Genomic DNA, 27482 nt, shown 5'->3' on the forward strand with positions numbered 1-27482 from the left:
CCGCACCGCTGAAAAGTCCATCCCATCCAGAGGCTCCCTTCGCCGTCGCCGCACACCATGCAAAGAACAGAATGCCAACCCAAAGACCAGCTTGATGCCCAGCATACCATCTACAATGCGCGCCCCGAAGAGCGTAGAGAAGAGAATGAAAGCAACAACCATGCAAAGATGCAAATATGCGGCTAACCTTCATCCAATCCCTCCCTCTCCAATATAGATTCCGAATTGAGTCACAAGAGAGTATGTGATTGGGAAAAAGAGAGACCAGAATACGAGTTTGTGCTGATGATCCTTGCCCGGGCTTCCCCTTTCCTCTTGCTCCGACTTTTGATGCTCCAGATCGACCTTCGATGCGAAAGGGGAGACCTGTCCAGGTTGGGCATAACCTTTGGCAGATCCCCCTCCTCGATGCGTTTTTGTTCTTCGAAATAAAGTAAACATTACGTGGTTCTTATATATGGACGACTGGTGACTTCCACATGAGATCCGGACTCATGATTCTTCTACAGGTGTGTTCTCAACCGAAGGGGTTGGGGGTATCTCCTCCTCCTTCGAAGCCTCCGTCACAGTCGTCTCCCCCTCGCTGATCGCGGCGGTGTTGGTGGACGTCGCCTTCTCGCGCCTTCGTCTCCTGGTCCGCCGTTCTTCCTCGGCTGTCTGCCTCCTCGAGCGCCGCAGGCTCTCTCTCTTCTCCGGGTCGGCGTCGTCGGCACCGTCTCCTCCGCGCATGCCCTGTAGCAGCATTGCCGCGCGATCGGCCACGTCGTCCTCGGCAGCATCCCTTGGCGACGACAATCCCGGGCTGATCGGGTTGCCATCTTCGTCGATGGGGTTTTCCTTGGGTGGCTGGGCCAGGGTTGCTTCGACTTCCGGGTTCTCGTTTAGATCCGGGATCTTTTGTCCAGATGCTATCCGCACCTGATGGCGGTCCTTGAGTCGTGCCCTGCGGCGGCGGTCTCTCTGGTCTCGTGTCTGCGGGGCAGCAGCACGTAGCTTTTCCAGCAAGGAGTCCATCGCACCCGCACTGGATGGTGATGGCGGAGCTCCTTCCACCTTTCCGTTGTTGACATTGAGTTGTTGGTGCTTCCGCTTCATGGAAGCCTCGTTGCGCCTGCGCTGCTCCTCATACTTAATGTTCTTCTCCCTGGACTTCTTCCACTCTCCAATGAACATGGCGAGCTTAGCGAAGAAGTCTCTGCGGGCGTTCTCGTCGGTAGGGTCTTCACCGTAGAAGACCATGATGTCGTTGTAGGTCTTCATCATCTCCTCCAGGTATAGTTGCATTTCCTCAGCCTTCCGCCTGGCGTCCTTCATGATCCTCTGGACAACCTGGCTAACACGGTCCTGAGGATGGAACTTCTTGGGATCGCTCAGGTTACCAGCGTCAAGCGACATTTGGACATTCTTGACCGTGTCAATGTACTGCTTGGCATCTTGTTGCAGCTGCTCGATGTTGATCTTCTGTGCTGCCATGACACCGGCGATATCGTTGGCGAAGTCTTCCCATTCGGGATATTGGTTGCGCACGATACGCTCGACGAGATCGGCCAAAGTGGATTCGTTCTTGTCGTCTTTGACCATGCCGAGTCTAGCCAAGGAGCTGAGTTTGAAACCACGAGCTTGTTTGTTGGCGTCGTTCATGTAGTTTCCGATATCCAGGATGAGACCGAGAACGTTCATCAGAGACACGGAATCTCTCAGCGATTCGGATACGCCAACAACGTGACGCATCTTATCGGTGATCTCGTCAAACTCCGGCTCAAAACTTCTAGTCAAGGCGAGAGCCCTCATTCTAGCCTTCCAGTAATGGTGCAACTCAAAGGCCGTGTAGAGATAAAGTTGGTCCTGTCTGGTAAGCTCTGCTGGATCTTGTTCACGTTCCGCCTTGTCAGGGTTGGCACCCGTCCAGTCCTTGCTGTATGGAGCCATCTGCCTGGCAGTGTTGTCGGGAATATTGCAGAGATCATCTTTACCCAAGAAGTCCATGACTACCGGGTTATCCAAGATGTCTTTATCGCAGTGAATGATCATTTGTACAATCTTCTCAACGGAAATTTGAGAAAATTTGGCGAAAGCAATTTCTGTGGAATGTCAGTATCTGCTTTGACCCCGCAGAAGTAAGGTACCTACCGTAAGCTTTGCGAAGATCGCCATTGATGATCTGCTTCTTGTCGTCCTTCTTGGCACCACCACCAATACCCAGCTTCTTGATCTCCTTGGCCATGAAAAGTTTCTCGACCTCATCCAAGATACCCTTCTTGCTTAGTTCAATGTACTTCTCTTCACGCTCTTCCGCCGATGGCGCATGGGCAGCCCAGTGGGTAGTCAATGGAGAATCGACCTTGTCCCAGTGAAGAGCCTTGAGCTTCTTCTTCGAGCGAACGCCAGGCAATCCGAGAGAAGGTGCGGAGGAGAAGGGCGTAGATTGGGACAGGAAGTGTCCGGAGATGGCACCAGGTAGGGGTGGAGGAGGTGGCGGAGGCAGTCCAGGAGCACCAGGCATTGGCGGAGGAGGAGGAGGGGGAGGAGGACCGCCCATGCCGGGCATAGGCGGAGGCGGAGGCGGTGGTGGTGGGGCAGGAGCGCCGGTAGGCGACAACATCCCCGGCATCGGGGGTGGAGGAGGGGGTGGCGGCGGAGCTGCACCGGTTTGACCGGGCATTGGCGGAGGCGGCGGTGGAGGCGGCGGGGCAGCGCCGACGCCCGTGACTTGGATCTTGGGAGGCTCGCCCTCGGCGGGGGTGATGGGAGAACCCGACTCCAGACTTGGGTGTGATGGGCCCGTGGTGGCACCCTCGCCGTTCTCTGAGTCGCTGTCTGCGTCGTATCTCTTGACCTTTCCAGCCATCTCGCCGAAGAGCCCGGCCTTCTGGTTGGGGTCCATGACTGGGCGGCGGATCTCGACGACTCTGGGCTTCTCGTAGACAACGCCATCCTCGTCCTCATCACCTTCCTCCAGAAGCTCACCTTCCATGAGTTCACGGCCCTGAACTGGCTTCCGGGCAATCTTTGTGTTGCGGTTGACGCTGCCGAGCATGCTGTTCGTGAAGTCTCTGGGCGGTGTACCAGGCCCAGAGCCGACGGCGCTGTCGTCCATTTCCTCTCGAAGAGCGCGAAGCCTGTCAGAAGGCCCAACAGCTTCGCCCCAAACTCTGCCCTCCAACTTGAACTGGGTCTTCTGGCGCTCGATCTGCATTTGCAGACGCTCCATGAGACGATCACGGTCCAGAATACCTTGCATTCTAGACGGATCTTCCTCTCCGAGCTTGTTACTGCCTTTAATAGCGTTAGAAGCAGCAACGTCTTGAGCGTCGCGGAGCATCAGGTAGAGCTCTCTGGTTTCTAACTCATAACGTTGTGCTTCCTTCTGGCGCAGCGTTTGGATATTTTCGAGTTCCGCCTTCAAACCCTCGGCCTGACGCCGCTGAGCTTCAATGAACCTTGCTTGCTCGTCCAGTTGCTTTTGAAGCTTTGCTACGAGACCGTCGGCACCCAGCTCTATCTTCTCCCTCATCTCATCTCTTTCCGCCATGGCAGCATCTGCAATCCGCCTGGCCTCAAGAGCCTCGTCCAGGGCCTGACGAGCTTCCGAGTCTGTGTGAAGCTTGTCCAGCAGACTCTGGACAGTAAAGTTGAGACTTTGTTTGAGGTCCATATTCGGCAAACGCCGGTCCATGGCCACGTAGCTGAGCATGGAGTCCACGAGCTGGAACGTTCGCAGTCGCTCTTCGCCATCGTTATCGCGAAGGAGCAGCAAGTGCTGCAGTGCGGAGACAAAGTAGTCCTGCGTCTTGCTTCCCCGCAAACGTTGCTGAATGGCGTCGACAATCTGAACAGGGTCGTTGAGATCCTTAACCTCTCCTTCGACGCTGTCCTTGATGCTGTTGTTCTCCTTCTCCAACAAGTCCTCATAGTCGATAGCTTCGTTGGCCCGGAAGTGCTCGATCTGCTTGTCAATGAGGTCGTATTGGAACGACTCCATCTTGGTGAGGATTCGCCTGATTCCACATGCGGTGAACTGAGCGCGGATGTGCATCCGCAGCTGCAAATCTCTCTCAGGGGCGTCGACAATCATGTTGATGAGAATCAGCGTAGCGACGGCATATTCCATCAACAGGTTCTCCATGCCAATACCACCGCTGCGGACCTCGTCGCTGGCTCCGACCAGACTGCCCATCTTTCCTCGGCCGTCGACCGTAACCTCGACGAGCCGCATCCAAGCATCGAAGCGGCCATTCTCTCCTTGCTGAGCCTTAACCGAGTCGAGAGCCTGAATGACCTTCAGGTGTCCTTCGCCATCCCCCCAGTGACACAAGAATGTCAAGACTTCGCTGACGAGTTTTCGGGTCGTCAAACGCGGTGAAATCATCGAAGTCGCAAGCGCGATTATGACCTGCTGGTGTGCAAGGGCGTCGTCGGCACCGAACTTGTTGTTCATCAACGCCTTCAGGCACTTGATGATATCGTACTCGCGGTCCAAATTCCTGTCGGCCTTCTGGTCTGGCGCAGGTCCAAGGGCGGTCTTACGGTTGATCTTCATCAACACGTTCGTCAACGCGACTTGGCCCTGGCACTCAATGAAGCGCTTGACCCATCCTATTTGTTGCGTTCTGAGGTTGACCTCCAGACTTCCTAGGCCCTTGGTGTCCAAGCTGTTATCCATCACACGTCGGACGTACCATTCTGGAGATCCCTCCTCGTCGGAGTTGACCAAAATCTCGGGTGTCGCGTATTGATTCGGTTTTGCTGTTTGCCTCCTCTTTTGCTCTCCTTGCCACTCGGTCAACCGGTCCTGGTATAGCAACGTCCACTTCTTGTCGGCCGGGTAGGCGACCATCTGGCGACGCGCCTGCTCGGGTAGATTGTGCCATCCTCGTTTCTGCATCAAGGCCAGGAACATCTGGTCGACGATGTCGTCGTTATCCGGTCGGGGGAAGTGGAATCCATCGTGTCCGGTGGGTACCATGCCGGGAAATTTCGTCAGTCGGTGCGAGGAAGGGTGCGACGAGTCCCTATAGGACATATGCGAGGAGTAGGAACTCTGCGATGAAGCACTGGGTAGTGCTGGTTTTGATGAGCGATTTGCGGTCTTGTCTGAGGTGCCTCCATTACCTGTAGAGAATATGCTGGCTTGGTCAGCAGAACTTCGACCCGCCGATGTCATGTACGAATCGTATCTGGGGTTGTGGGACCCATTGATTGTGCTCGCCATGCTAACGCGAGCCGGCCCTGGTCCCCACTGCTGGTATTGCGTCTGGCGGCCAGTAGTGGCCATTGTGATATTCGGCTGCGGAGGGGCCCGCGAAGCATGTGAACCTGCTCCGCCCGCCATGCTGGAAGTGTCGAAGTTGGGGTATTGGTGAAAATCGCCGCCTTGGTTGAGATGATGCGGCGAAGGGCCGTTGCGCAGCAGCGCGACCTGGTCGCTCTTGGGTAGGTATTCGACTGGCACTGGCGATCGAGAACCGGGTACGGCTTCGTAGGGAATACTGGTCATGGGACCAGCCGAAAGGCCGGAATCGGGAAACTGGTCGATCGAGACGGACGAGGAGTCGCGGTGATGTCGAGACGCCCGCGAGTGTATGCTAGCGGTATCGAAGTTATCGGCTCCAGCCAAATGACGGCCCTCGTCACTGGTGTTGCGTTTGTCTTTTCGGTTGCGCGAGAAGAAAGATTTCCCCGAGGATTGCCTCGACTTGTCGGTGGAAGACATGGTGTGCGTAGGTTGACGGGGAGGCAGGTGAAACACCTGGTCCTCTCACGTAAAGCTCGATCGGATTGTGTACGGTATCTTCAGGTTCAAGACTGACGGGGAGGCAGGTGAAACACCTGGTCCTCTCACGTAAAGCTCGATCGGATTGTGTACGGTATCTTCAGGTTCAAGACTGACGGGACTGGGTAGTTCGGGCGAGGATGGTGGCCAAGGCCGGTCGCATGATTGAAGCTCTACCCGTCAACGTGGAGCTCTTGCGGTGGTGTTGGGATGGGTGGTTCTGCAAATGTGGCGCGTTGGATCTCTGTTCGCATGAATCGGTTATGTTTTAGCATGTCTTCTACCCAAGTTTGGATCGAAGCAGACGGTGGTTTTGGGAGTCGGGGACTGGGTAGCGCTGGAGGGGGACCCCTGGAGCACAAGACGGCGGACGTACATTTCACTGCTGTTGGAAAGGGAAGCAAGCGGTGCTGGCTTCCGGGTCTGGTTCAGAACAAAACCGACAAGAATTCTGCAAGTTTTATTGTTCCGGGCTCGAGTGTGTTGTTTCTGTTTCGCTGGATAAGCGCCGAATTAGATGAGCGGCGCCGTAGGATGGGGCCGAGGGGTTGATGAACAAGAGGACGGGACCACGACCGAGTCGCGAAAAAAAGAAGGTGGTGTGTCACCGTGTGTGCGACGTGTGCGATGTATGCTGCGAGTGAGGGTTGCCAGGTATCCAAGGCCAAGATCAGGTAGGTGTCCGAAGACGTGTATCTGGGTCGCAGAAAGAGACACGCAGAGCTGGTAGCGGACTGAAGAACTGCCCTGATGAATGGAGTGCGCCGGGGACGGTAACGGTGACGGTGACGGGGTCTGCCGTAAGTGTTTTGGCTGAGGTCAAGGTTTCCCACGTGAGGGCAAGGTACCTTAGGGAAGGGGGAGGGGAGGAAACGAATTGGCAACTGGATCCTCCTCGCCTGCTAGCCCTCTTGCCTGTTGGTCCTTCGTTTGGACTTTTGGACTTAGGAAGGCGTTCGTTGCTGAACGGCAGTTGACTACCAATGTTTTAGTGCCCAGCGGCGGCGGTCAAGGAGATTCGTAGAACATGGGGGGGACGAGAGGGGAAGCGCGAGGGATGAGAGGGACGAGCGACGTGTGCGCCTTCTCTGCTCTGCGTATTGCCCTTCGCGTGTCTGCTGTCTGCGAATACCGTGACGGCGACTGCAAAAAAGACCAAAAGCCCAAGACCGAAGACGACGTTGCAAGTGCGGAGTCCCCTGATGAAACGGGGCTCGACAAGGGGCCGCGATTGACTTGACACTTCAGGGGCAGCAGATGTGCGAGTTCTTTTGCGGAAACTGCCTGAGCGTTTTTGTTTTTTTGGGGGGGATGGCGCTCTGGTGGTCGGTAGGGCGAGGGTGGAAGGGGTGGGAAGGTTGAGGTGCCGACGGCGAAGTCCAGACTCTTCGGTTATTGTTGGTTGACGGGTTGTGACTTGGCCACCGACGACCCAAAGCGTTGCAGCGGTGATAGCTGGAATGGAGAAGTACACGAACGGAGAGAAAGAGACTCAAAGAAAAGATGATGGGAGAGGACGGGAAGGAGAGGAGGCAGAGGCCAATGTCAAAGTCACCGAGAACTGGACAAGACGGGAGCTCGACCTGAGGCTTCGGCGCATTAGGAGTCCGGTTGAAGGCTACATTAGCTTGATTAACTACCTACCCAAGAAATACTATCTATCCGTACAAATGCGCCGTAATACGGAAACTTGAACAGATCCGGCGGCGGTAGTGGAGATATTGTTGGCGCAGTCGTTGCACTGGATGCGAGTCTTGACTTCCATTGCCCTGGACTGCGGGGACGCTGGAGGAGCCCGCCCGGCGGGACATTTTACTTTGCAGGGTGTTCATCTTCAATTTTTTGCTCTATTTTACGGCTTGCCATGCGATGCCGACGGGGGGCTTGCTGTATCTCTCAGGGGTTGAGTGACGACTTGCGTCCTGTGCTGCCGATATTGGCAAGATCAGATACCTTGGTATCCGTAGACAAATCCACCGATGCCCAAGTCCAAGACCAAGTCCAAGTCCGTGGGCTTTTTAAGGCAGGTGCCTACTACATAGTACCTAAGATGGACAATCAAGCCAAACCGAGTACGCCAAAGATCGCCATCGGCATCGGCATCTGCCAAAGCCTGTGAGCCCTCGGTCAAATCAAATCGGGAGTTCGTCGGTGTAGTTATCAGCTGCAGTTCTTCCCATCATTTGCTCTTAAGTCTCCGTCTTGATATTCGCCAATCCTGCCTGCGTGGTCTAAAAAGGCACTGGACCTTGTCTTCGTGTTAGTTCTGCAATCTGGTGGACGGTTCATCTACTGGTCCCTGAACTGCTCAGCTAAAAAAGACCCCTGGACCCAATTACAATGCCTGCTGGCAGCCTTCCATTTCCAGCGCAGCTGAAGGGATCTCGAACCATGTACCTCCACATGCAAAAATGGCCGGTGGAGTACCTTGCTATGTTTGGCATCAATGCCTTCCGGGAGTGTGTCCACCACCGCGGCCCAGCGCCTTAAGCGACATGATGGGAATTTTGGAAGAATTCGACCATGACGACGACCGTCGACTTTCGACCCTCGGCTGCATCTTTTCATCTTTGCTTCGTTCCAGATCGTTCCACGACCGTGGTCGTATGAGCATGGGGGTGTCTCTCACCAAGCGTTGCTTTGCTGATGCAGGAACAGAAACAGAACAAAAGGAACAAATCCTACTCGGTCAAACATCAGCACGGAGGACGGAGGACGGAGGCCTTCTCAGGCTGAGATGGATGGCGCGATCCCCAGCTCCCGCATGTCTTATCTCTGGCCCTCGCTTCTGAGCTTAGATAAGGAACCTCCATTTCTGTTTACCCTACGGAAAGGCGTCTGGATGGCTTACAGGTCTTCGCTTTACGGTCAAGACCAGTGATTGCAGCTGCAATGATATTCTGTCCGACATTTTATCAATCTTCGGGGCATCAGGTTTGTCCTGGCGGAATGACACTGAGTAGAAGAAGCCAGCTCAATCACTACAGCACTTAGGTGGCAGGGTCGGCCTGTCCCTGCTTCACCAGCCCGGCGCCGGCCGGAACCAAGTGACTCGCCGTTTGCAACTTCCTGTCGATCCGCTCGCTCCACGTCACGTCAACTGAGGTGCCTGCCCACGCGCGCTCACGCCCAGCAACTTGGCAAGGCTGTGTCTACAATTAGCTCTGCTTCTGGCTCTGGCCAGCCTTCGTCCGCGCGCGCCGGCAGAAGTCTTCAGCCAAGCCTGCCAGCAGAGGCTCTGCGCCATCCCTCTACTTGAACCTCTCAAATAATCGAGGGACCAACTACTTGATATCCACGTCCGCTCCCCTCATTGTCGCAAGCCCATCATGGGCGCCACCATGTCAGTCGTCAAGGTGCGATTTACCTTACCCAATTCCGTGGCTTCCGCCGTCCCCCCGCGATTCCCGCATGTTCCGTGAGCTGACCGAGCCTTGCGTCCAAGACTCTAATAGTGCCCGCCGTCATCTCGTTGATCTTGTTCCTCGTCTCGACATACGTGCTCCTACCACTTTGGCGCAAATGGCGCAGCCGCTATAGCCAGTACTTGCCCATCGACACGATATCGACTTCAACCGTTTCGCTGCGCCATCGCATACAGAATGGGATCGCAAGGATGATTGTACCCTCTACATGGAGTCGCAACGCTCACGAGCGCCTTGTTGTTGCGACCGACACTTCCGACGACGAAGACGGCGAGGAACTGGGAGACGTGGGCGAGGAAACGCGGAGGGCAATCTCGGATGATATCCGACGGGACAGACACGACAATGACAGTACGAGAAGGCTGAGCAGAGAGTGAGTTGGGATTGTCCCCCCAGCGTCTGCGTTGCGTGGCATGCTAACACCGAACGTCACCACCAGCCTAGAAGAGGGCTTCAGAGATGATAGCGACGACAGTGACGACGATAACAACGGACGTAATACGGCTGGGTCCTGGCGGTAGTCATAAGTCTTAATACGCACACCAGCCTTGCTGTTCCGAATGCCCGCAGCCTTAATTGACCACGAGACAGAAGCTTCGGCTGAATGCCCATCATCAGACACACACGCAGAGGTCGGCGCCGCACAGAACCTGTATCTTCCGCCTCGCACGCGACATTGGACTGAGGCGAACTGCTTAGACCTTCGGGAGGGTTGGCCGATCTAAGTCAGACTGTCATCGCTCACCCACACACCAGCCATGTTCGCGTTCTTCGGATCCCGGAGCCGACGCAGTATCGGTTTCTGCCATGAAAGTGTTTTTGTCCATGATCCGGTACCTGCTATTTTGGAGGCCACGAAGCCATGAGGAGGTGGCGATGGTGTGGCCAAGAGGCGCATGCATTTCAATGCTTCGAGTCGGGACATCAGCTGAACTCAAAATGCTGCCTCACTTTCTGGCCTGTCTCGTTCAATCTCCGTCATGTTTGGCTCGGATAGGACTCGTGGGAGTCAGGCGCAATCGCCGCTCCGAAACAACCGCCGCTCAGGCGCCCGTGTTTCCGTCCTGCATGTCTCTCCCGTCTTGCCTAGCCTGGCCGTTCGTGTTTCTCACTTCGCTTTCCTGGACTGCTTGTCCCGCTTAGCTCATCTATTCTCACCTCACCTACACCAGCCTCTTGTGTTTCTGCCAGCCAACCCGCCCGTCTCACCCAGAGGGCATGCGCTCTCAGCATAAGCGGCGATGGGGCGGATGGATTTAGATGTAGAGGAGGTCAGCAAGAAACCGAAACGGTCCTCATCCGGAGGGGCATGCACTCCTTCCGACAACCGTCACACGACTCCAACCAATGCCAGATGCTCCCTCAACTGAATATTGCAGCGCACATGTCAAGCATAGCCCAGCAAGGTGCCGGCACACCTTTCACCCAAGGTAGAGCTCCGTGCGCCTGACCTTTAAACAAGACATGGCCTACCCGGTTGGAAATCCGGAACCGTCTAACGGCGAGGTCAATGTCGTGCCATCTGCAAGGCACGATTAGCTTTGGTAAAGTCAGTGTCTTTCTATACTGGCAGTCCTTCCTTTGTTATTTTCAAGGTCTTCTTTATTCATTATCGCTCTTCACCCGATCTGAATCAAAGGACTCGGCTAGCCCGGACTACTCGTACGCCAGTTTGCTCGACTTTCTTTGTACCAAACCGGTCTCTTAACCAACACGCGAATCCATGGTCCCGGCCCGCTGAAGACGACGATGAATATTTTCAAATCCGTTATGCGGAAGCAGGAGATGGCTTCTAACCCTGCCGCCGACGACACCTGCTGCGCAATATGCTACGAGAAGGTCGGCGAGGTCAAGGAGGAGGGCGACCGGGAGGTCTGGCGATATCTACCATGCGGACACCGATTCGGCGGCGACTGCATACGACACTGGCTAGGCGTCGCCAGCGTCGATGAGCCCCATTGCCCGTGGTGCCGGGTCAGCATGCGATGCGACTGCGGTCATCCCGTAGTGCCCACGATGAAGCCGGTCCGCAACTACATGTACTGGGGATGGATGCCGTGCGAGATATGCCACACCCAACTGCAGAGGTCACGCAAGACGTCGAAATATTTACGAGGACAGCTGCTGCCGCGGCTCAGCTCTCTCATCCACTCGCTCGACCACAACATGGCGTCCATCCCAGCCGAGGTCCCCAAGGAGCAGGAGGAGACACCGGCCAAAGAGCCGTGGGAGGACCGCGAAGTATGGAAGAGGAAGTGGACGGAGCATTTCTTGGAAGAAGAGAGGAAAGCGTCCGCGTCGAAATCGTCAAAGAGATGACAACCGGCTATCCCGGGAAAATCAGCAAGCGATATTGTCACCATTTTACGACTTTTGGGAAAGACGATGGCATTTGAGCGAATGACCACAGTTGAGAATAACGTCGGTGGCCTCGATGGTTGTTTATCGGCCGCGCCTCAGAAAGACGCAGGCAAGAGAACATTGTGTTAGGAGTACTACGGATGGAGAAGCCTCTCGAGGCTATGAGATAACAGACGGTACAGCAGCCGGATTTCATTTGTCCATACCTTATCAACCAACAGAGAATCTCAGGAGTATATTTTTGGTACTACAATGCTGCTCAGAGCTTTCATCGGTCTCAGTGCAAAACTTCTTGTGCATGTTTCCACTCCACACCTGCTGTGCTTCTGTTTTGCCGTGTACGCTGACGATAAGCTGGCATACCCTGATGTTCCTCTTAATTTTTCCTTGTAATTTCCGCTCTCCTGTCCTCTATCCTCGTCGTCGACTGAAGAGCGCACAGTAATCAGGGTCGTCAGTGATCAATCTCAAAGACCGGGCTAGACTTACACATTCTTCACACCCTTCTGGTCCAACCAACCCTTCCAAACCAAGCCGACGTCACTAGAGCGCCATTTCCGGCATCCCATATCGGGATTGCAACGACCTGACAAGCATCTGAAGCTGTCCCGGATCGTCTAAGTGGCCGACTCGGAAAACTGTTACTGGCCTTACTGCGCACCTCAGGTGATGGCGGGGAAGGCGCGAACTGTGAATGGGGTGAGGTTTCCCAATCTGGACCCGCTAGCTGGGAGCCTACCCCGCGCTAAAAAGTTCCGCCCTGCAGTGATGGGAGGTGACCGGCATGACGGCAGGCATCCACTAACATGCTGTGTCCATGCCCCTGTGCCCTCACCTTGCAGCTGCTGGCCAACACCATCTAACGGCACTAGGGTGGCGCGGATCGCGTCTTGTCTCCCACTCAACGCGTCTACGTCTACGTCTACGTCTACCACCCGAAAGCGGCAACTACCTAAATCCTCGCCGGCGACCTCACCTTGACTCAACCTGGCCGGCCCTTCACCGCAGTGTCGACTACCACGCTCCTTCTCATATCGCATTAATCAGCCGGCAGAGATCTGCCTTGCTTTTTTCCAAAATGCGGTTCAAGACGGAGTTGAAAAACATCCGCACCTTCTCGAGTGCGCCCATCTTTTCCGCACGTCCCGGGATCACCTACTAATCGCGCCGTTCTCAACCATAGAGTTCACCGCCGCTCTATCTTCACTAGAGAAGATCGCCTGGGTACGACTCGACGATGAAACGGCGCGCTTCACCGTAATTCCCGACACCGGGTCACAGGTCTGGTCGTAAGTGCGCAGTCCCCGCCATTCACGGCAGCACACTGGCAGCTTACACCTGGGGCCCAGCGTCATTCCCATGGACTTCATCTTCGACGGCTATCACATCCAGTCCGCAGAGAAGGACAACACCATCAACCTGGAACTCCCTCTCGCCCTCCTCCAGCGCGCCCTGCGCTCCGCCTCCAACAGCACGTCCGCCTCCCTCCGTCTGACTAAGAAGGACGGGGTCCCCGTGCTGTCGATGACCATCACCACGACCACGAGCACCTCGGGCGCCGGCGGCCGCAACGCAGCCTACGCGGGTCTCGAGAACGACCCCTTTGACGACGACGAGGGCTTCATGCCGGAGAACCTGACCTCGCTCCGCCACGAGCGGGAGAAGATCATCACGCAGAACATTCCCGTGCGCGTGCTGCATCCGGAGACCGTCGAGACGATCATGCAGCCCACCGTCCGCGAGACAGATGTTCACATCATGCTGCCGCCTCTGCTCCAGCTCAAGGCCATCTCGGACAGGTTCACCAAGCTGGCCATGGCGTCGGGCAGTTCTCGCACGGGTCCAAAGCTCGAGTTGAGTGCCAACATGTTTGGCAGCTTGAAGCTCCGCATCGCGACCGAGAGCGTCAACGTGTCGACCACCTGGAGCGGACTGCAAAATCCCGAACTGGACCAGTCGCAGTTTGACATGCCTCTTGAGGAACATCCCAGCGTAGCATTTACAGCGGGTGGTGAGAATAAGTGGGCGACTGTGAGAGTGGATGGGAAGGATTGGAGCAAAGTGTTGAGTGTGGGGAGGCTCGAAGGGAGAGTCGTCGCTGCTTTTGTGGACGATCATGCCTTGATTCTTCATGTTTACGTGCCTCAATACGAAGATGCGCAAGCAGAGGAGGCAATCCTGACGGTGAGATTATGGCCCAGAAGTGCTCATGATGAAACATGCTAACTTTCAGCAGTATTATGTCGGATCTTTCAGTCAGTAAAAGTGATGTTATGGAGTTTGCGATCTGATTCATTGGAGTTTGGAGTGGGTTTAGACACGGCCGCTAGAGCTTTGATGAGATAAATACCAACGTTGGCTGAGCCGCAATTGCATTCACAAGTAGATTACATCGAAAGCAGAGAAATTTCTGAAACACGAAGTGCTCTAACAGACTTCATATTCTGTATTTTCGTATGTGATATTGTTTGCGTGGAATTAGTGGCAAACAACGCTGCCGATAAGCATATTCTGGGTATCATTCGTCAGGTTTTGTTGGTAAAGTTCTGGGGTGCCTCTCAGCGACGCTCATCCGGACTGCGCCTGCGGTCTCTCGACCGCGGTCGATGCCCCTCCCGGCTCCTGCTCCTCCGTCGGTGCTCCCTCCGCTCACCCCTATGCCGCCTCTCGCGATCCCCATCGCGATCTCTGACCCTCTCTCGCTCACCATCACGCTCCCTCCGCCGCCTGTCGTCTCCCCGCTCTCTCTCTCGGCTTCGTCGCCTCTCGTCGTCTCTCCTCCTGTCCCGTCTCGGGCTGCGACTGCGGTGACGCCGTCTCCTCTCCCTATCCTCGTCGCGATCCCTCTTCTCCCTCTTCTCCTTGACCACGAGCCCGCCCTTCTTCTCCTCAGGCGCTAGCGGCGCGGGCGCAGACGCGGGACCGATGCCCCTCGACCCGCTGACCTCGACGGCGTTCGCGCCCGAGGTGTCCCGCTGCGGCACGGGGAGGCCCAGGGCGCGGGCGAGGGCGTCCTCCTCGGCCTCCTTGATCTTGCGCAGCTCCTCGCGGCGCTCGCGCTCCTGCCGCTCCTCGGGCGTCTCGTTGCTGTCGCCGGCGTCGGCGTCGTCGTCCGTCTTGGCGTACCAGTTCAGGTCGCGGCCCTTCTGCCAGCGGCCGACGGGGGCTTTGAGGCTGTGGCCGAGGTAGTTCTCGCGGTGGTTGGAGTTGGCGACCTCGTCCCAGGAGAAGTTGACGCCGCCGCGGGAGCCGGATTTGCGGACGCTCGAGAGGAGGTCCATTTTCGGAGGTGGTCTTTTTGATCTCGGTTGTTTGTGTTGAATTCGATCTTGTTCGGGGATTCGTTTTGTTTTGGTAGAATTGAACGTTTTTGGGGTTGCTGTAATACGATGCAATGGATTGGGTTGGATACCTACTTCTTTTGCAGGTTGAAGATTGGCACGGAAGGTGCTTTCCAAGCAGTAGTCAGCGGCCCACGTGACTCAGCTTTACCCGCCAAACACCCATGCAAAGCACCTGCAAACCCCTGCAAGTCGATCGCAACCAACAAGCTCGGCCCCACGATACAAAAGTTGGAGAGCTCCCGTCTTCCCGTCCACTGCGGCTCTGCCAGCTCCACGAACCCATTTCGACATTTCACATCACAACCCGAACCACGACGATTCCCAACAACATTCGACCTTCCCAAAAGACACGGCCACAGCTTTCAGCATGTCCAACCCCAACGACCCGCCTCTGGACGAGATCCAATGGCGCGCGCCCGACATCGCGGCGTCGATGCAGGGCATCCACTCCAACAGCGTCCTCTTCTACTTCGCCGAGTCGCCCTTCTTCGACCGCCAGTCCAACAACGCCGTCATCACCAACCAAGCCATGTTCAACCCGGCTCTCCTCAAGAACCTGGCCACGCGCGAGGCCTTCGAGGGCGAGCTCGACAAGATGACCGGTCTCGAGTTCCGCGTGCTTCACGCCCCGGCCGACATGGTCACGGGCACCGGCGTGTGGACGATTGTCAAGCAGACGCGGCAGAAGAACCTCGAGAGGAACAGGATAGAGACGAAGCCTTTGGCGTACTACTTCGTGGTCGGGGAGAACATCTACCAAGCGCCCAGTTTGGGCGACATTCTCAGCTCAAGGATTGTAGGTCTTCACTGGGAACACCGTCGATAGGAACACAGGCTGACTAGGAACAGGAGTCGATAGCAGAATCCATGCGTAAAGTCCTCCCCGCGACAGACAGTGTAAGGAAGTGGACCCCGTCCCTCGGCCACGTCTACACCCAGCCCACGCCATCCGCCCTCTCCAAAACCAAGGAGGATACGATCAGCACGCCCATGCCCGAGGGCAACGCCTCCAGCAGCAACGGAACCTCGACCAAGAACAACGCCGGTAACAAGAAGGACTCGACGGCGGCGGCGCTCGACAGGCTCGCCGAGGAGTCCCTCGCGATTCACATGCGCTTCGGCGGCGACTACTTCGACGAGAACCCCATCACGGGCCGGCCTGGCGACTTCCACTTCGCGAGCACCGGCCGCAAGGACAACAGCAAGATCGCGCCGCCGCCACCGCCTACGCAGAAGCCGCAGAAGCCCGCGATCAACACCAAGGCGGCGGAGGAGGCGAAGAAGGATGGAAAGGGGGAGAAGAGCCCCAAGACGCCCAGTATGCCGAAGCCCAAGAGGAAGAAGAGCAAGATTGCGACGCCGGCGGCGACACCTGCTCCGTCGCACTGAGTTGGAACGTGAGATGGCATGAGTCAAGGCGTTTAAGCATAATGATACCCCCTTTGCTTCAATTTGAATACTAGCTGTCATAATGATCATCATACAAAATTATGGCTACAAGATTTATTCTAGCTCTCCCTCTTCTCGGTCCACCCACTACTTTCCCTCAGCCACATCTCCCATGTCTGTAAACTCGGCTCCATCGCTCTCAACTTCGCGATGTCAGCCCTGTATCCCTCCCTCTCGAACCACTCCATACTCCTCCCAGCGTCTTCAGAAGCCCACCTAACGGCATGCGCAACGAAACCCCACGACTGCGGCATCCTCCGCCCGACAACCCTCTCAAACGTCTCCTCGGCCTCGGCGAAACTGATCTCATCGCCAGCCAGAGACAGAGCCTTCCCACCCCACTCCCCAGGCCCCTCAACCAGCGCCCTCGCAGCGAAGACGCCAATATCTCGCGCGCTGACAAGCTGCAACCTCCTGTCCCGGGGCATGCTAGCCCAGAGCCCGCCCATCACGGAACCCATGACCCCCGCGTCGGACACGTACTGGTCCATGAACCCCGCCGGCCTCAGAACGGTCCACCGCGTCCCCGTCCCCGCCGTCCTGTCCCGCAGGTACAGCTCGAGGCGGTGCTTGGCGGCGAAGTGCGGCACGGGCGTCGGGTTCGTCCAGGACGCCTCGTCCCCGCCGCGGTCGATGCTCGAGAGGACCAAGTGGGGGATCCCGTTCTCGACCGCGGCGTCGATCACGGGGATTCCCTGGGCTTCGTCGGCCGGCGGAACCGTGACGAGGTAGATGGCCGATATGTCCTTGTGAGAAGCGAAGATTGGTGCTGGGGAGGCCGGGTCTCCCTCGACTAGTGTGATGGTGGATGAAGGGTGGGAAGAGAGGAGGGATTGGGACTTTGGGGAGGACGGGGAGCGTGTTAGGGCGAGGATTGAAGGGGGGTTGGGGCGTGAGAGGAGGGCGGTGATTGTTGCGCTGCCGGTGCGGCCTGTTGCGCCGACAATGAGTACTTTGGGGTTTGACGTTTTCATTGTTTGCTTGTAAGATTGATTGTTTGTGTGTGTGTTGAGTGAGACTCTATAGGTCTGGCGGGAGGTTGAAGATGATGTAGTTAGTTGCGAGGCGGGCTCTGGAGACTTTTCGGACACTTTGGTGTGGGAGGATTGATCTGCATGGGTTGAAGGCTAGCAGACGGAATCAAGGCCTAACCGCCATTTGGGTCGTGGTTTTCTCATCAATCCATGGTTTGGATGAGTCTCGTGGGTACTCGCAACAGTTACTCGGTTTCTGACTTTTCGTATCAAGGTAAGGTAGATCAATCTGACTTCACGACATTTGATAGGTGAAAGATACACCACAGTTTGCGAGCCAAACCATCTAAGCAATGAATACTTTCTTATACATAGAGATAGAACGCCTTACCTCTCTATAGCTTTGTTTCTCAGCTTTTATTTGATAATCATGCTAATGCTCAGAGTCTTTCTATTCAGTCTCCGTACCACGGTTCGATCTCCCGACTACGTACGCTCCAGTATCCAGACCATGCTTCGGTCTTCGTACCCTCACCCGCCATTTTTCGTGGATCAATCTCTACTGTACCCGCATCTTTTTCTCATTTTCTCCCTTCTTCGACTGACAGTCTCTTCGATTCTAGCCATTCTGTGGGTATGCCTCAATAATTAGCACCACACGACCACCTCCAGCAGCAGGCCATGCCACGGCACCTCCCTCTTAGTTGGCCACATAGCCTCCGTCCACCGATAACGCGGCCCCGTGAATGAAAGTGGCCTTAGAGCTGCAGAGAAACAACACGGCATCGGCGACCTCTTGTGGCGTACCTTTGCGCTTCATCGGTGCGACCGCGATGATGGGGTCGTCTTTGGATACCTCGCTCGTCATCGGCGTGCTTTGGCGAGGCTTCTTAGTACACAAGAAAGGCCGAGCAGCGAGTGGACTTACTCGATGATCCCGGGACAGACGCAGTTGACGCGAATGTTATACTTGGCATACTTTTCTTCGCATTAGCAATAGTTCCCTCTCACAACGAAACTGGGGCGCGGCTTACATCGACGGCATCGCTCTTCGTCAGGCTCAAGATGGCTGCCTTTGACGCGCTATACGCCGCTGACGCAGAAGTTAGCGAGGCCACATAGTTCTGGGGACGAAGGGTAAAAAGCTCACGAGTTTCTGGCCGGCTCACCAGGCTCAAGTTGCTGGCCACGTTGACGACGACCCCCCTATTTCCGGGCCTGCCATCGTGCGTCTTCAGGGGCTCCTGCTTGATCATCTGCGTGAGCTCGGCTTTCGAGCACAGCCAGGTCCCGCGGTAGTTCGTGGTCGTGATCTCATCGAACTCGGCGGTCGTCAGGAGGTGAGAGGGGGCCATCGGCCCAAACATGCCTGGCTCCTCATGAGCACTCACTGGTTACTCCCGTGTGACGGAGACTTTCAACGGTAAAAAGCCAAGAGATGAAAAACTCACCGGCGCAGTTCACGGCGTAGTCGATCCTACCCCATTCCTCCGTTACGTACTCCATGCCCGCGGAGACGTCGTCCTCGTTGCGGTTGTCGATCTCAATGACGAAAGTGCGTGCGTCGCCGTTGGCCTCGCGGCACATGCGCGCCGTCTCGGAGAGGCCGTCCTCGTCCTTGTCGAGGAGCGCGATGCGTTTGCAGCCCTCGCGGGCGAAGGAGATGGCGACTTGCCGGCCGATCCCTGACCATGTGTTAGGGCAATCTCATTCTTGAGATAGATTTTGAGGAAATTGAAGGCCTTGAATCTTTCATCTGCATGAAACGACGAAGAACTAGAGATGTCGACCTGGCAGAAAATGTTTAACAACGTACCGGAGGCAGCACCCGTCACGACGGCGACGCCCTCAAACAACGACATTTTTGCTCTGTTGATCATGTATTCGTGTCAGTCGAGCCTCCGAAACCAATTAAGACCATTCGCATTGAAAAGGAGACTTGATAGGTTGAGCGATACAGATCTCCTCAAAATGACGATCTTGTGATGTATTCAGTCTGTAAGCGGACCCAATCCCATCCGCCGCACACATTACCCGTGTTGAAGAGTCAGCGTCAGCACACTCACACCGTAAAAAAAGGCACCTAGTCATTTTTTTTCTACCTGTTCGTCTCTAGAACTCAATTCCGTATAACTCAAAATGGAAGCCCTCGCGAATTTTCATTTTGGCCGGGCCGGCACGGACTCACTGCCTGTATTGTCCCGTCCGGCCACCCCCCATCTTCGTCTGAAGTCGTGCGATTCGTCATGTGAACTCTGCTCTGGAAAGACGCACCGAAGAAAGGAACACGTAGCCCTACTGCGTATTGACGCACGCGAACCGGGCCGGTGGTTGTCATCAGTAATTACAAACGGAAAGGTTTCGTAACTCAAACTTGGCTGATGTTTTTGCTGCTCATGAACCACATGTTCAGATCGATGCGGATCGGCGGCTTCTGAAATAGCTTCGACCTGACTCTCATAATCGTTCATTCTTGTTATTTTAACTTATTCTATTTTATTCTGAGCAATTCAAATTCCTCGCGGACCTGAAAGGGTCCATAAAGGGGTTGTGGTTCAAGTTACCGGATCTCCACGGTCAATGGTTCGCACGGATGAGGTGTCCGTTGACATTCGTATCCGGATATGAGCTGTGACGCCGTTTTGGTAGCTTGGGGTATTTCCGGGTTGAAACAGTTCTATGACTCTGGACTATTGTCTTCTGGAACATGCACAGAAGTCGGCACGTCATAGCTCTTTAGCAACCAAGCAACGAACGAAGACAAGCCTCGAATCATTGCCAAACCGCTGGAGGAGAACAGTCTCTATTCTCTGGCTCAAATATCACAAATCACTTTTTGGTCCCAATCCCGTTTATTCAACAACCCATCCCTTCCCTGCGACCTTGCGCTGCGTAACCTTCTTCATTGGCAAAGGCCATCCCTGACCCCCGATGCCCTCGGCCCGCAGATACGGCACTACCCACACCTCGCGCGTACTCGCCGTTGAGCTGATCTCCTTCACCGGCTTGCCGTAGCTCACGAGCGGCGTTCCCTTGGCCAAGCTCGCCAGCTGTCCTCCCGTGACGTCCGTGAGCGTGTGCATCCTCGTCTTGGGCGTTTTGGCCGGGTCGCCCTGCGTCGCGCGCTGCAGGTGCGAGTACACCACGTACTCCGGGCACTCCACCGGGCTGAGGTGTGACAGCGGCGAGGACGGGTGGATGTAGACGTACTTCTCCGCGTCGTGGCCCACGCCGAGCGGCGACAGGGGGATGTACGGCACGTCGATCGCCCGGCGCGGCTTGCGCGCCAGCTCGGGCGGCACGGGGGACTTGTCGGCGCGGAGGGCAACCTGGTCGATGAAGCCCGCGGCGACCATCTGCTTCAGATACGCGACCTGCTTGTCGGACGGCGCGTCCAGCTTGTCCTGGTACTTGAGGTTCTTGAACGCCGGGATGTTGGCGCGGAGGAGCTCGGTGATCTGGCCGCGCAGCTGCGTGATCTCCTTCATGACCTTGTACCGGACGAAGTGGTCCTCGCACCAGCGCTCCGTCGGCTCGTGCGCGTACTCGCCGATGACCTGGAGGAGCTTGATGGCGTCGGAGCGGTCGTCGAGGTAGCAGAACTTCTTGTGCGCGGCGTTGAAGGCGCGGCGGACCTTGTCCTGGTGGGCCTCGGCGGCGACGTCCGTGTTGGTGCGGATCTCGGAGTCGTCCTTGGCCGCGAGGGCGGGGATGGCTTGATGTTCCGGGACGAAGATCTCGGCGGCGGACAGGGCCGCGACCATCATGATGGTGTAGGGGAGGCAGTCGTGCTGGTGACCAACGAGGAGGATGCGAGCGAAGCGCGGGGAAAGGGGAAAGATAGACATCGTAGACCCGATGCGCGTGACTTGGCCCTCGGGAGAGATGGCCGAGAGGTACGTCAGCAGCTTTTCCGCCTTGCGCAGACCCATGCGATCCGGTGGGGTCGGGAACGGGAAGTTGACGACGTTGGAGAGATTCATGGCCTTGAGCTGGAGGACGACGCCGTCGACGGGCATGCGGAGGATCTCCGGGTCGGTAAACTCGGGCAGATCCCGCTCGTAGACCGCTGAGGAGTATAGTCTGTAGCAGTGACCGGGACCCGTACGACCGGCACGACCCGCTCGCTGGCTGGCGCTGGCCTTGCTGATCCAGCCGATTTCGTAGGTCTGCACGCCGCTGAGGCGGTCATACTGGCGCTCCTTGGCTCGACCGCAGTCGAATACGTAGCGGATGCCCGGAATGGTCAAACTTGTTTCTGCGACGTTGGTTGCTAGGATAATTTGACGTGTGTTTTCCGGTGGTTCCTCGAACACCCTCATTTGTTCCCTGGTAGGGAGCAGAGAGTATAGAGGGAGTACTTGCATCTTCAGGGGTCCTGTCTCCCCTTCCTCTCCTTCGATTTCGAACTCCTTGTCGTCTTCGCCTTCCATATCATCATCATCAAGCCCGTCATCGATCTCACCGAAATCCGCGTCATCAACATCGCCAAAATCGATATCCTCAACCTCCATAGGTGCCTCGGTGGCAGAGATTTGAACCTTGGGTGCACTCGCCCCTGTAAACCCTCCAAAGGCGGCACGCAGCTTCTTGCTCAGGTGCATAATCTCGTTTTGACCAGTGAGGAAGACGAGGAAGCCACCCGGAGGCAGCTTCTTGTGGCCTCGCATGATCTTGTTGTAGGCCTCCTCGACGTAGTCGGACTGTGTTCGACGGGAGAAGTGAATCGTGACGGGATGTTGGCGGCCCTCCACCTCGCACACGGGAGGCGGAGTCGGGAACAGAATGGCGTTGTTGGTCATGTCTTCGACACGGAGCGTAGCAGACATGATGATGATCTTAAGGGGCTTGATCGCGGGGTCGACCTTGTCGTCTCCCTTGCGGATGTTGTTGATGCGACTCAGCATGCCGATCAAGATATCAGTGTTGACGCTTCTCTCGTGAGCTTCGTCGATGATGATGGCCGAGTACTTCTTCAACGAGAAGTCCTGCGCCATCTCTCGTAGTAACACACCATCCGTCATGAACTTGACGGCCGTCTTGGCCGAAGTTGTACCCTCGAAACGGATCTGGTAGGCGACTCTGTCCTCGTGGTCTCCCAGCTCCTGCCCAACACGCTTCGACATGCTCACCGCCGCGACTCGACGAGGCTGCGTGACACCAATCATGCCCGGCGTGTCGGAGTTCGGTGAGCCGTAGCCCGCCTCGTACAGGAACTGGGGCACCTGTGTTGTTTTACCGGAACCAGTGGCACCGCAGACGACGATGATGTCGTTGCTGTGTATCATCTCCATGATCCGCTGCTCTTCCGCCACGACTGGGAGCTTCATGCGTGCTTCCTGGATCTCGGACGATCTCGTTACCGCAACGGCGTAAGCCTTGCGAGCAAGATTCGTCGTCGGGAGGAGCTCCTGCGGCAGCGGCTCCTGCTCCATAGGTCGAGGGGTGAAGTTCTCCGGCTTCGGGAGATCTAAGAGTGTTGATGAAGGCGTCGTTGGTTGGTATCCCAGGGCCTGATTCCTTTGAGCGTGTGCCCAGGCTTTGAAAGCAGATTGTCTCTTGCTGCCCGAGTCGTCGTCGTCCATGTCCTCGTCCGAGTCGTCGTCGCCCTCACTCGATTCCTCCTCCTCGGATTCCTCTTCTGAAGATTGCTCATCTGAGCTCTCGTCCTCGTCCTTCTCGTCTGCGTCTTCGCCTTCTGAACTGAAGCCACCCCATTCTTCCTCTGCGTCGTCTGCCTTTTCGGGTTCTACGATGGTAAACTTTGACTGAACACCGCCTCTCTTCTGACGTTTCCTCAGAACCGGGCGACCTTCCTCGTCGACGTCGAGTGGGCGCTTCAAACCAGATCCGACGGAAGCTGCGGGTTGCGGTTGTGATTGCGGTTTCGATTCCGGCGGTGACTCCGGCTTCTGCTCCGCCTTGGAAACCGGCGCAGGCTCGGCCGCTGTCTTGCCCTTCGTCGCCTTCGACACCGTCTTCGCCGTCTTCGGTGCCACAGTCGGTTTAGGCGCCTCCAGAGCCTTGGGTGCCTCATCTTCCTCACTCTCAGACTCCTGCTCAGGCGTCTCACCCCTCTCCTCGTAAAGCATCTCCTCCGCGTCCGCGTCGACATCCAAGCCCGCGTTCTTCTCCCGCAGCGCGCGCGTCAAGGCCTGCCTCTTCGTCTCCCTACCCTGGCCCAGCGACTTGGTGCTCGTGAAGAGGCTGGTGTCGACCTTTTGCTGCGCGAGCTTGGCCAGGATCTCTCTGTTCTCGTCCTTGCGCAGCTTCGTCGTGATGTACTTGTCCATGCGCTTCGCCTTCTTGCCGCTGACCTTGGCGCCATCCTTGAGCAGCTCCGCCTTGATCTGCGCCCTCTTCTCCTGCAGCCGCTTCTGGTCCTCCGGGAGGATCTCGTCGGCGTTGGGGTCCTCCGCGAGCACGCCGTTCTCCTCGGCCTTTTGGCGGGCGATCTTTTTGTGCTTCCGCTCTCGGCGAACGAATTTGCCGGCCATTTTGGATAATTCTCGGTGCCTGCGAGGGCAGAGCGGGATATGCTGATTTGTTGGTTGTTGAGGCGATAGTCCGGATGCAAGTCCCCTGGCGCCGAACTTGGCTCAGGAAATCTCAAAGTGAGATTGACGATTGAGTCTCAATCCGGTGTCGTTGACAGAGCCACCGATCTCTCCGAAAATATGCAAAAATGAAACAAAATTACAGAAAGAGTCACAGATTCGAGTTAAAGAGATTCCTTATCTCTCTCGGGGTATCAAAATTTGGTCAACAAAAACCAAGCTCTTTCACTCTGCCATTCTCACAGCGCCTGGAGGGGCGATAAGATCTTCAATCAGAAAAAAAAGTCTGGAAATTTTTGGCTTGCAAAGGTTCTGCCGCCCTGACCGCCCCGAAACCCTCTACTTCCGGATTAGCGCGGTCCCTGCGGGGGCGATCAGAACCCCTGTCCCGGCCGCTACAGTGGGGCGGGGCCGCCGACGTCGACTGGCCGTTCGCTGTTCCATTGATGACTGTGGACTGGAGCTCTCCAATTCAACGAAACGTCAAATCGACCTTTCATTCTTCTATTCGGATTTCATTGCAAGTAAATTGATATCATAATATCAAACTGGTAATTCCTCCTGCTTTGAGATAACCACACTGCCTGCACCAAATCATGGATCCTCAAGAAATCAGAGAAGAAGCGTTCCCTGCGCGGAGCAAACAGGACACAGGCACAGTCAACGGCGTCCCCACAGAGGTCACATCCATGGCCTTCTCCGACAAGATCGTGATCACAATCTCCCAAGAAGGAAAACTCTCACAATGGGTATCTCTTAAGACATCATCATCATAATCATCATCCAAAATACTAACTGCCGTCCAGATTCAAGTCCCGCTCCAGGCCTCCTCGGGCGGCATGGTCGACCTCAACCTCCCGTCAAACAGCCGCGGCCTGCTCCCCTCGGTCCATCTCACGCCCAAGACCCTCCTCGGAGGCGGAGGCGACGAGCGCGAGACCCTCGGCCAGCTGTACGCCGCTCAGATCGCCAGCCTCGTCTCCACCCGGGACCCCGAGGACCGCAGGACGCTGGTCCTGGGGCTGGGCCTCAACAAGGTCGACACCGAGCGGGAGGCCTTCTTCGACACCGTCGAACTGGTTCAAAAGGTTCTTTGAAGGGCTTCCTCGGCGTTTATGAAACTTGTCCGGAAATCGGCAGAGATCTGCCGGCGCAAGTGTCGCCACGCTCCCAGACCACGACTCCGCCCTTCTCCGACATAATAGTTGGCTTGGAGCGCTGCGATACCGCCACATATACTCAACAAGCCTTGAAGGGAGAACGTAGGGCGTACGGATGGGGACACAGGGGAGGATGGAATTTGGATCTCCCCATAATGGTTTAGTTTTGCCCAATTCCAAAGTCCGCCTTGTATCGCACCGTAGAAGGACAGCATCTCATTTGATCGCATGCGGTGACGATGCTCCTCAGTGTGTATTGAAGAGTTCGACATGAGCCTGAGATTTCAGAACAAATAATGCAGTGGGCTTTCTTCGAGGATGAAATAGACTCAACTGCAACATCGTGAAACATATCTACACGGTACGCGGTGTGGTGAATCAGCACAGCTTTTAAAATCAATATTGCGCTATTCAATTTTTTCGCTGTCTTGAAGATACTGTGTCAGTCATCGAACCGGCGTACTCATATAATCCATCATTTCGGCCCCTACTCCTCAGTTGTACGCAGCGTCGTACTCAGTAAGGTACATACATAGGTAGTTCGGTCCCGACACTTCGTCCGATTTGTTCCATCAACCTCTAAAATGTCGCAATTCTCGGCTCTCCGTCCCAGTCCTCAATGTTCCTTGGTGAAAATGTTGAATCCGTCATTTTCGACACGTGTCGAAGTTTCGATTTTGCAGCGTCTTCGACTTGTTTTTTAATGTTTTTGACGTAGACTTTTGATGGCGTGTTTACTCCTCGCAGCAGTCCGTCCAATGCGTCCCAGAGACCATTGTAAGCCCAGCAGTCGTTCAGGTGTTGCGAACAGAGCGCCGGCTCGTTGTGTTGTATCGGAAACACTTCGATTGCAACATGCCTTAAACGTACATGCGCCGAGAACAGCATCATAGCTTCTGTCCAATTTTTCTGTGCCAAATAGAGGGCGCCGAGAGTTAAGCTGGTGGGTAGCACCCAACCCTCGGCCGAAAATTCGAGTTCCATCGCCTCACGGAGGACAAGTTCAGCTTCTTCGAGTTCAGCCTCCCTGTACAGCAACTCCCCGTCAAGCCTCTTTTCGACAAAATCGAGGAAGGGCTTGAAGCTCATATTCAACATGGGGCTTTTGCTGTTGACTTTGTCCCTAGCTTCGGAAAGTAATCCTTGATGCTTCCTCGCATTTGATTGATCGTTCAGAGCAGAATATGCGATGGCTTTGGCGAAATGAGTGATAACCGTCGTCATGGAATACATGTCCTCATCGGTAGGTATTTCGAGACAGAGAATCCTTTTCCAGCATCCAAATCTGAGCAGAACTTGAACTCTGAGGGAAAGCAAACATTCCATGTGAAAACCCAGCGGGGGGAGTTGTGTGAGAGGGATGTTGCGTTTCAAGAGATCCTCGATATCTTTGACTGCGTCCATGGCCGCCTTGAGTTCGCCCTGGTCTATCCCGATCTTGATTCGGTTGCAATACTCATGCAGTAGGTAGACGGTGTAAGGATCGTACAGGCCTGCCCTTATTACGTATTTGAAACTCGCTGTGACCGAATTCTCGCTGGTCTTAAGAGCTTTGCCATACTGACCGCAGCTCATTTGAAGGCGTGAAATGGTGTGATGCAGAAAACCAGCATCGCCAGCCAGCTCACCCAGTCTTTCTGCGTAGCGTTCGGCCATTTCGGGACAAGACAGTGTCTGGGCCAGGTTTACGAGAGTGCACAAGAAGCCTGGATGACGCAAACAGCTCTTGTCCTCTTCGATGTGATTTGCCATGATGTGCAGCATGTCCATAACCTGACCGGGTGTCGCTCCGTCGTATTCATTCACACACCACTTGTCCCAAGAGCCGAGATTGAGAACGGCGTCGACGTAGATGGTGAGGATGTCTGTATCGTTAGAGAATTTGAAGTAAGCTGTTCGTATGGCTTCTTTGAAGGCCTCTTTGCGACTACGACCATCCCGATCATCTTCCAACATCGTGCCAGGGTTCGGAAGAAGCTTCTTCACGGCGTCGGCGAGTGCGCTCTCGGCATCGTCTTGTGTTGCGCCCGGCAATGCTGTCGCCGATCGGGCGTGGATACCATGGTACTTTTCTATTCCTGCACCTTTAGCCCAGGACGTCCCGAGACAGTAGGCGATTCCCCAGGCCGGCATGATGCTTTGGTGGTCGTGGCACCGTGCTATCTGGAAACAGCGTATAGCCTCGTTGAAATTGTGGGCGTAGGTCCAAAAGAGTCCTCTGTTGAACCATAGCTGACAGTTTGCGTCCGTGGTGTTGATTTTTCGCTCGAAAGATCCAGTATGGTAAAGATAATCGTCCTTTTGTCCCTGACTGGGTTTTACGAGGTCAGGCATGGTTTGTTTTCTCAACCACTCAACTACCTCATGCACATTTTGTAGCTTTTCTTCCTCAGGTGCTGGCTCTAGGTCGTCGGGTGTTGACTGCCGTGCTGACTGCTG

General features: G+C 55.8%; 10 protein-coding genes across 10 annotated transcripts; 4 read left to right on the top strand and 6 right to left on the bottom strand.

Annotated features, from left to right (window-relative positions):
- Positions 1-492: 492 nt before the first annotated feature.
- CkaCkLH20_01155 (putative cytokinesis protein SepA) lies at positions 493-5713 on the bottom strand (the record flags this gene model as incomplete). The annotated part of the gene is made up of 2 exons (XM_038883874.1): positions 493-2081; positions 2131-5713. 2 exons carry the CDS (start codon positions 5711-5713, stop codon positions 493-495), a joined length of 5172 nt encoding a protein of 1723 aa, XP_038750466.1.
- A 5234-nt stretch (positions 5714-10947) lies between these two features.
- Positions 10948-11517, top strand: CkaCkLH20_01156 (autocrine motility factor; the record flags this gene model as incomplete). Its single annotated transcript, XM_038883875.1, has 1 exon — positions 10948-11517. One exon carries the CDS (start codon positions 10948-10950, stop codon positions 11515-11517), a length of 570 nt encoding a protein of 189 aa, XP_038750467.1.
- A 1120-nt stretch (positions 11518-12637) lies between these two features.
- Positions 12638-13822, top strand: CkaCkLH20_01157 (Hus1-like protein; the record flags this gene model as incomplete). Its single annotated transcript, XM_038883876.1, has 4 exons — positions 12638-12680; positions 12743-12848; positions 12909-13743; positions 13796-13822. The coding sequence occupies 4 exons, from the start codon at positions 12638-12640 to the stop codon at positions 13820-13822; spliced, it is 1011 nt and encodes a 336-aa protein (XP_038750468.1).
- A 295-nt stretch (positions 13823-14117) lies between these two features.
- Positions 14118-14840, bottom strand: CkaCkLH20_01158 (uncharacterized protein; the record flags this gene model as incomplete). The annotated part of the gene is made up of 1 exon (XM_038883877.1): positions 14118-14840. One exon carries the CDS (start codon positions 14838-14840, stop codon positions 14118-14120), a length of 723 nt encoding a protein of 240 aa, XP_038750469.1.
- A 430-nt stretch (positions 14841-15270) lies between these two features.
- On the top strand, positions 15271-16292 carry CkaCkLH20_01159 (MED6 mediator sub complex component; the record flags this gene model as incomplete). The annotated part of the gene is made up of 2 exons (XM_038883878.1): positions 15271-15699; positions 15753-16292. The coding sequence occupies 2 exons, from the start codon at positions 15271-15273 to the stop codon at positions 16290-16292; spliced, it is 969 nt and encodes a 322-aa protein (XP_038750470.1).
- Positions 16293-16411: 119 nt separating this feature from the next.
- On the bottom strand, positions 16412-17326 carry CkaCkLH20_01160 (NmrA-like family protein; the record flags this gene model as incomplete). The annotated part of the gene is made up of 1 exon (XM_038883879.1): positions 16412-17326. The coding sequence occupies one exon, from the start codon at positions 17324-17326 to the stop codon at positions 16412-16414; it is 915 nt and encodes a 304-aa protein (XP_038750471.1).
- Positions 17327-18026: 700 nt separating this feature from the next.
- On the bottom strand, positions 18027-19206 carry CkaCkLH20_01161 (uncharacterized protein; the record flags this gene model as incomplete). The annotated part of the gene is made up of 6 exons (XM_038883880.1): positions 18027-18201; positions 18255-18304; positions 18361-18419; positions 18477-18716; positions 18778-19011; positions 19143-19206. 6 exons carry the CDS (start codon positions 19204-19206, stop codon positions 18027-18029), a joined length of 822 nt encoding a protein of 273 aa, XP_038750472.1.
- A 972-nt stretch (positions 19207-20178) lies between these two features.
- CkaCkLH20_01162 (uncharacterized protein) lies at positions 20179-23823 on the bottom strand (the record flags this gene model as incomplete). The annotated part of the gene is made up of 1 exon (XM_038883881.1): positions 20179-23823. One exon carries the CDS (start codon positions 23821-23823, stop codon positions 20179-20181), a length of 3645 nt encoding a protein of 1214 aa, XP_038750473.1.
- Positions 23824-24479: 656 nt separating this feature from the next.
- Positions 24480-24980, top strand: CkaCkLH20_01163 (uncharacterized protein; the record flags this gene model as incomplete). Its single annotated transcript, XM_038883882.1, has 2 exons — positions 24480-24632; positions 24690-24980. 2 exons carry the CDS (start codon positions 24480-24482, stop codon positions 24978-24980), a joined length of 444 nt encoding a protein of 147 aa, XP_038750474.1.
- A 642-nt stretch (positions 24981-25622) lies between these two features.
- On the bottom strand, positions 25623-27176 carry CkaCkLH20_01164 (uncharacterized protein; the record flags this gene model as incomplete). The annotated part of the gene is made up of 1 exon (XM_038883883.1): positions 25623-27176. The coding sequence occupies one exon, from the start codon at positions 27174-27176 to the stop codon at positions 25623-25625; it is 1554 nt and encodes a 517-aa protein (XP_038750475.1).
- Between the last annotated feature and the right edge of the window lie 306 nt (positions 27177-27482).

This window comes from Colletotrichum karsti (assembly GCF_011947395.1).
Source record: "Colletotrichum karsti strain CkLH20 chromosome Unknown Scaffold3, whole genome shotgun sequence".
Classification (NCBI taxonomy): Eukaryota; Fungi; Ascomycota; class Sordariomycetes; order Glomerellales; family Glomerellaceae; genus Colletotrichum; species Colletotrichum karsti.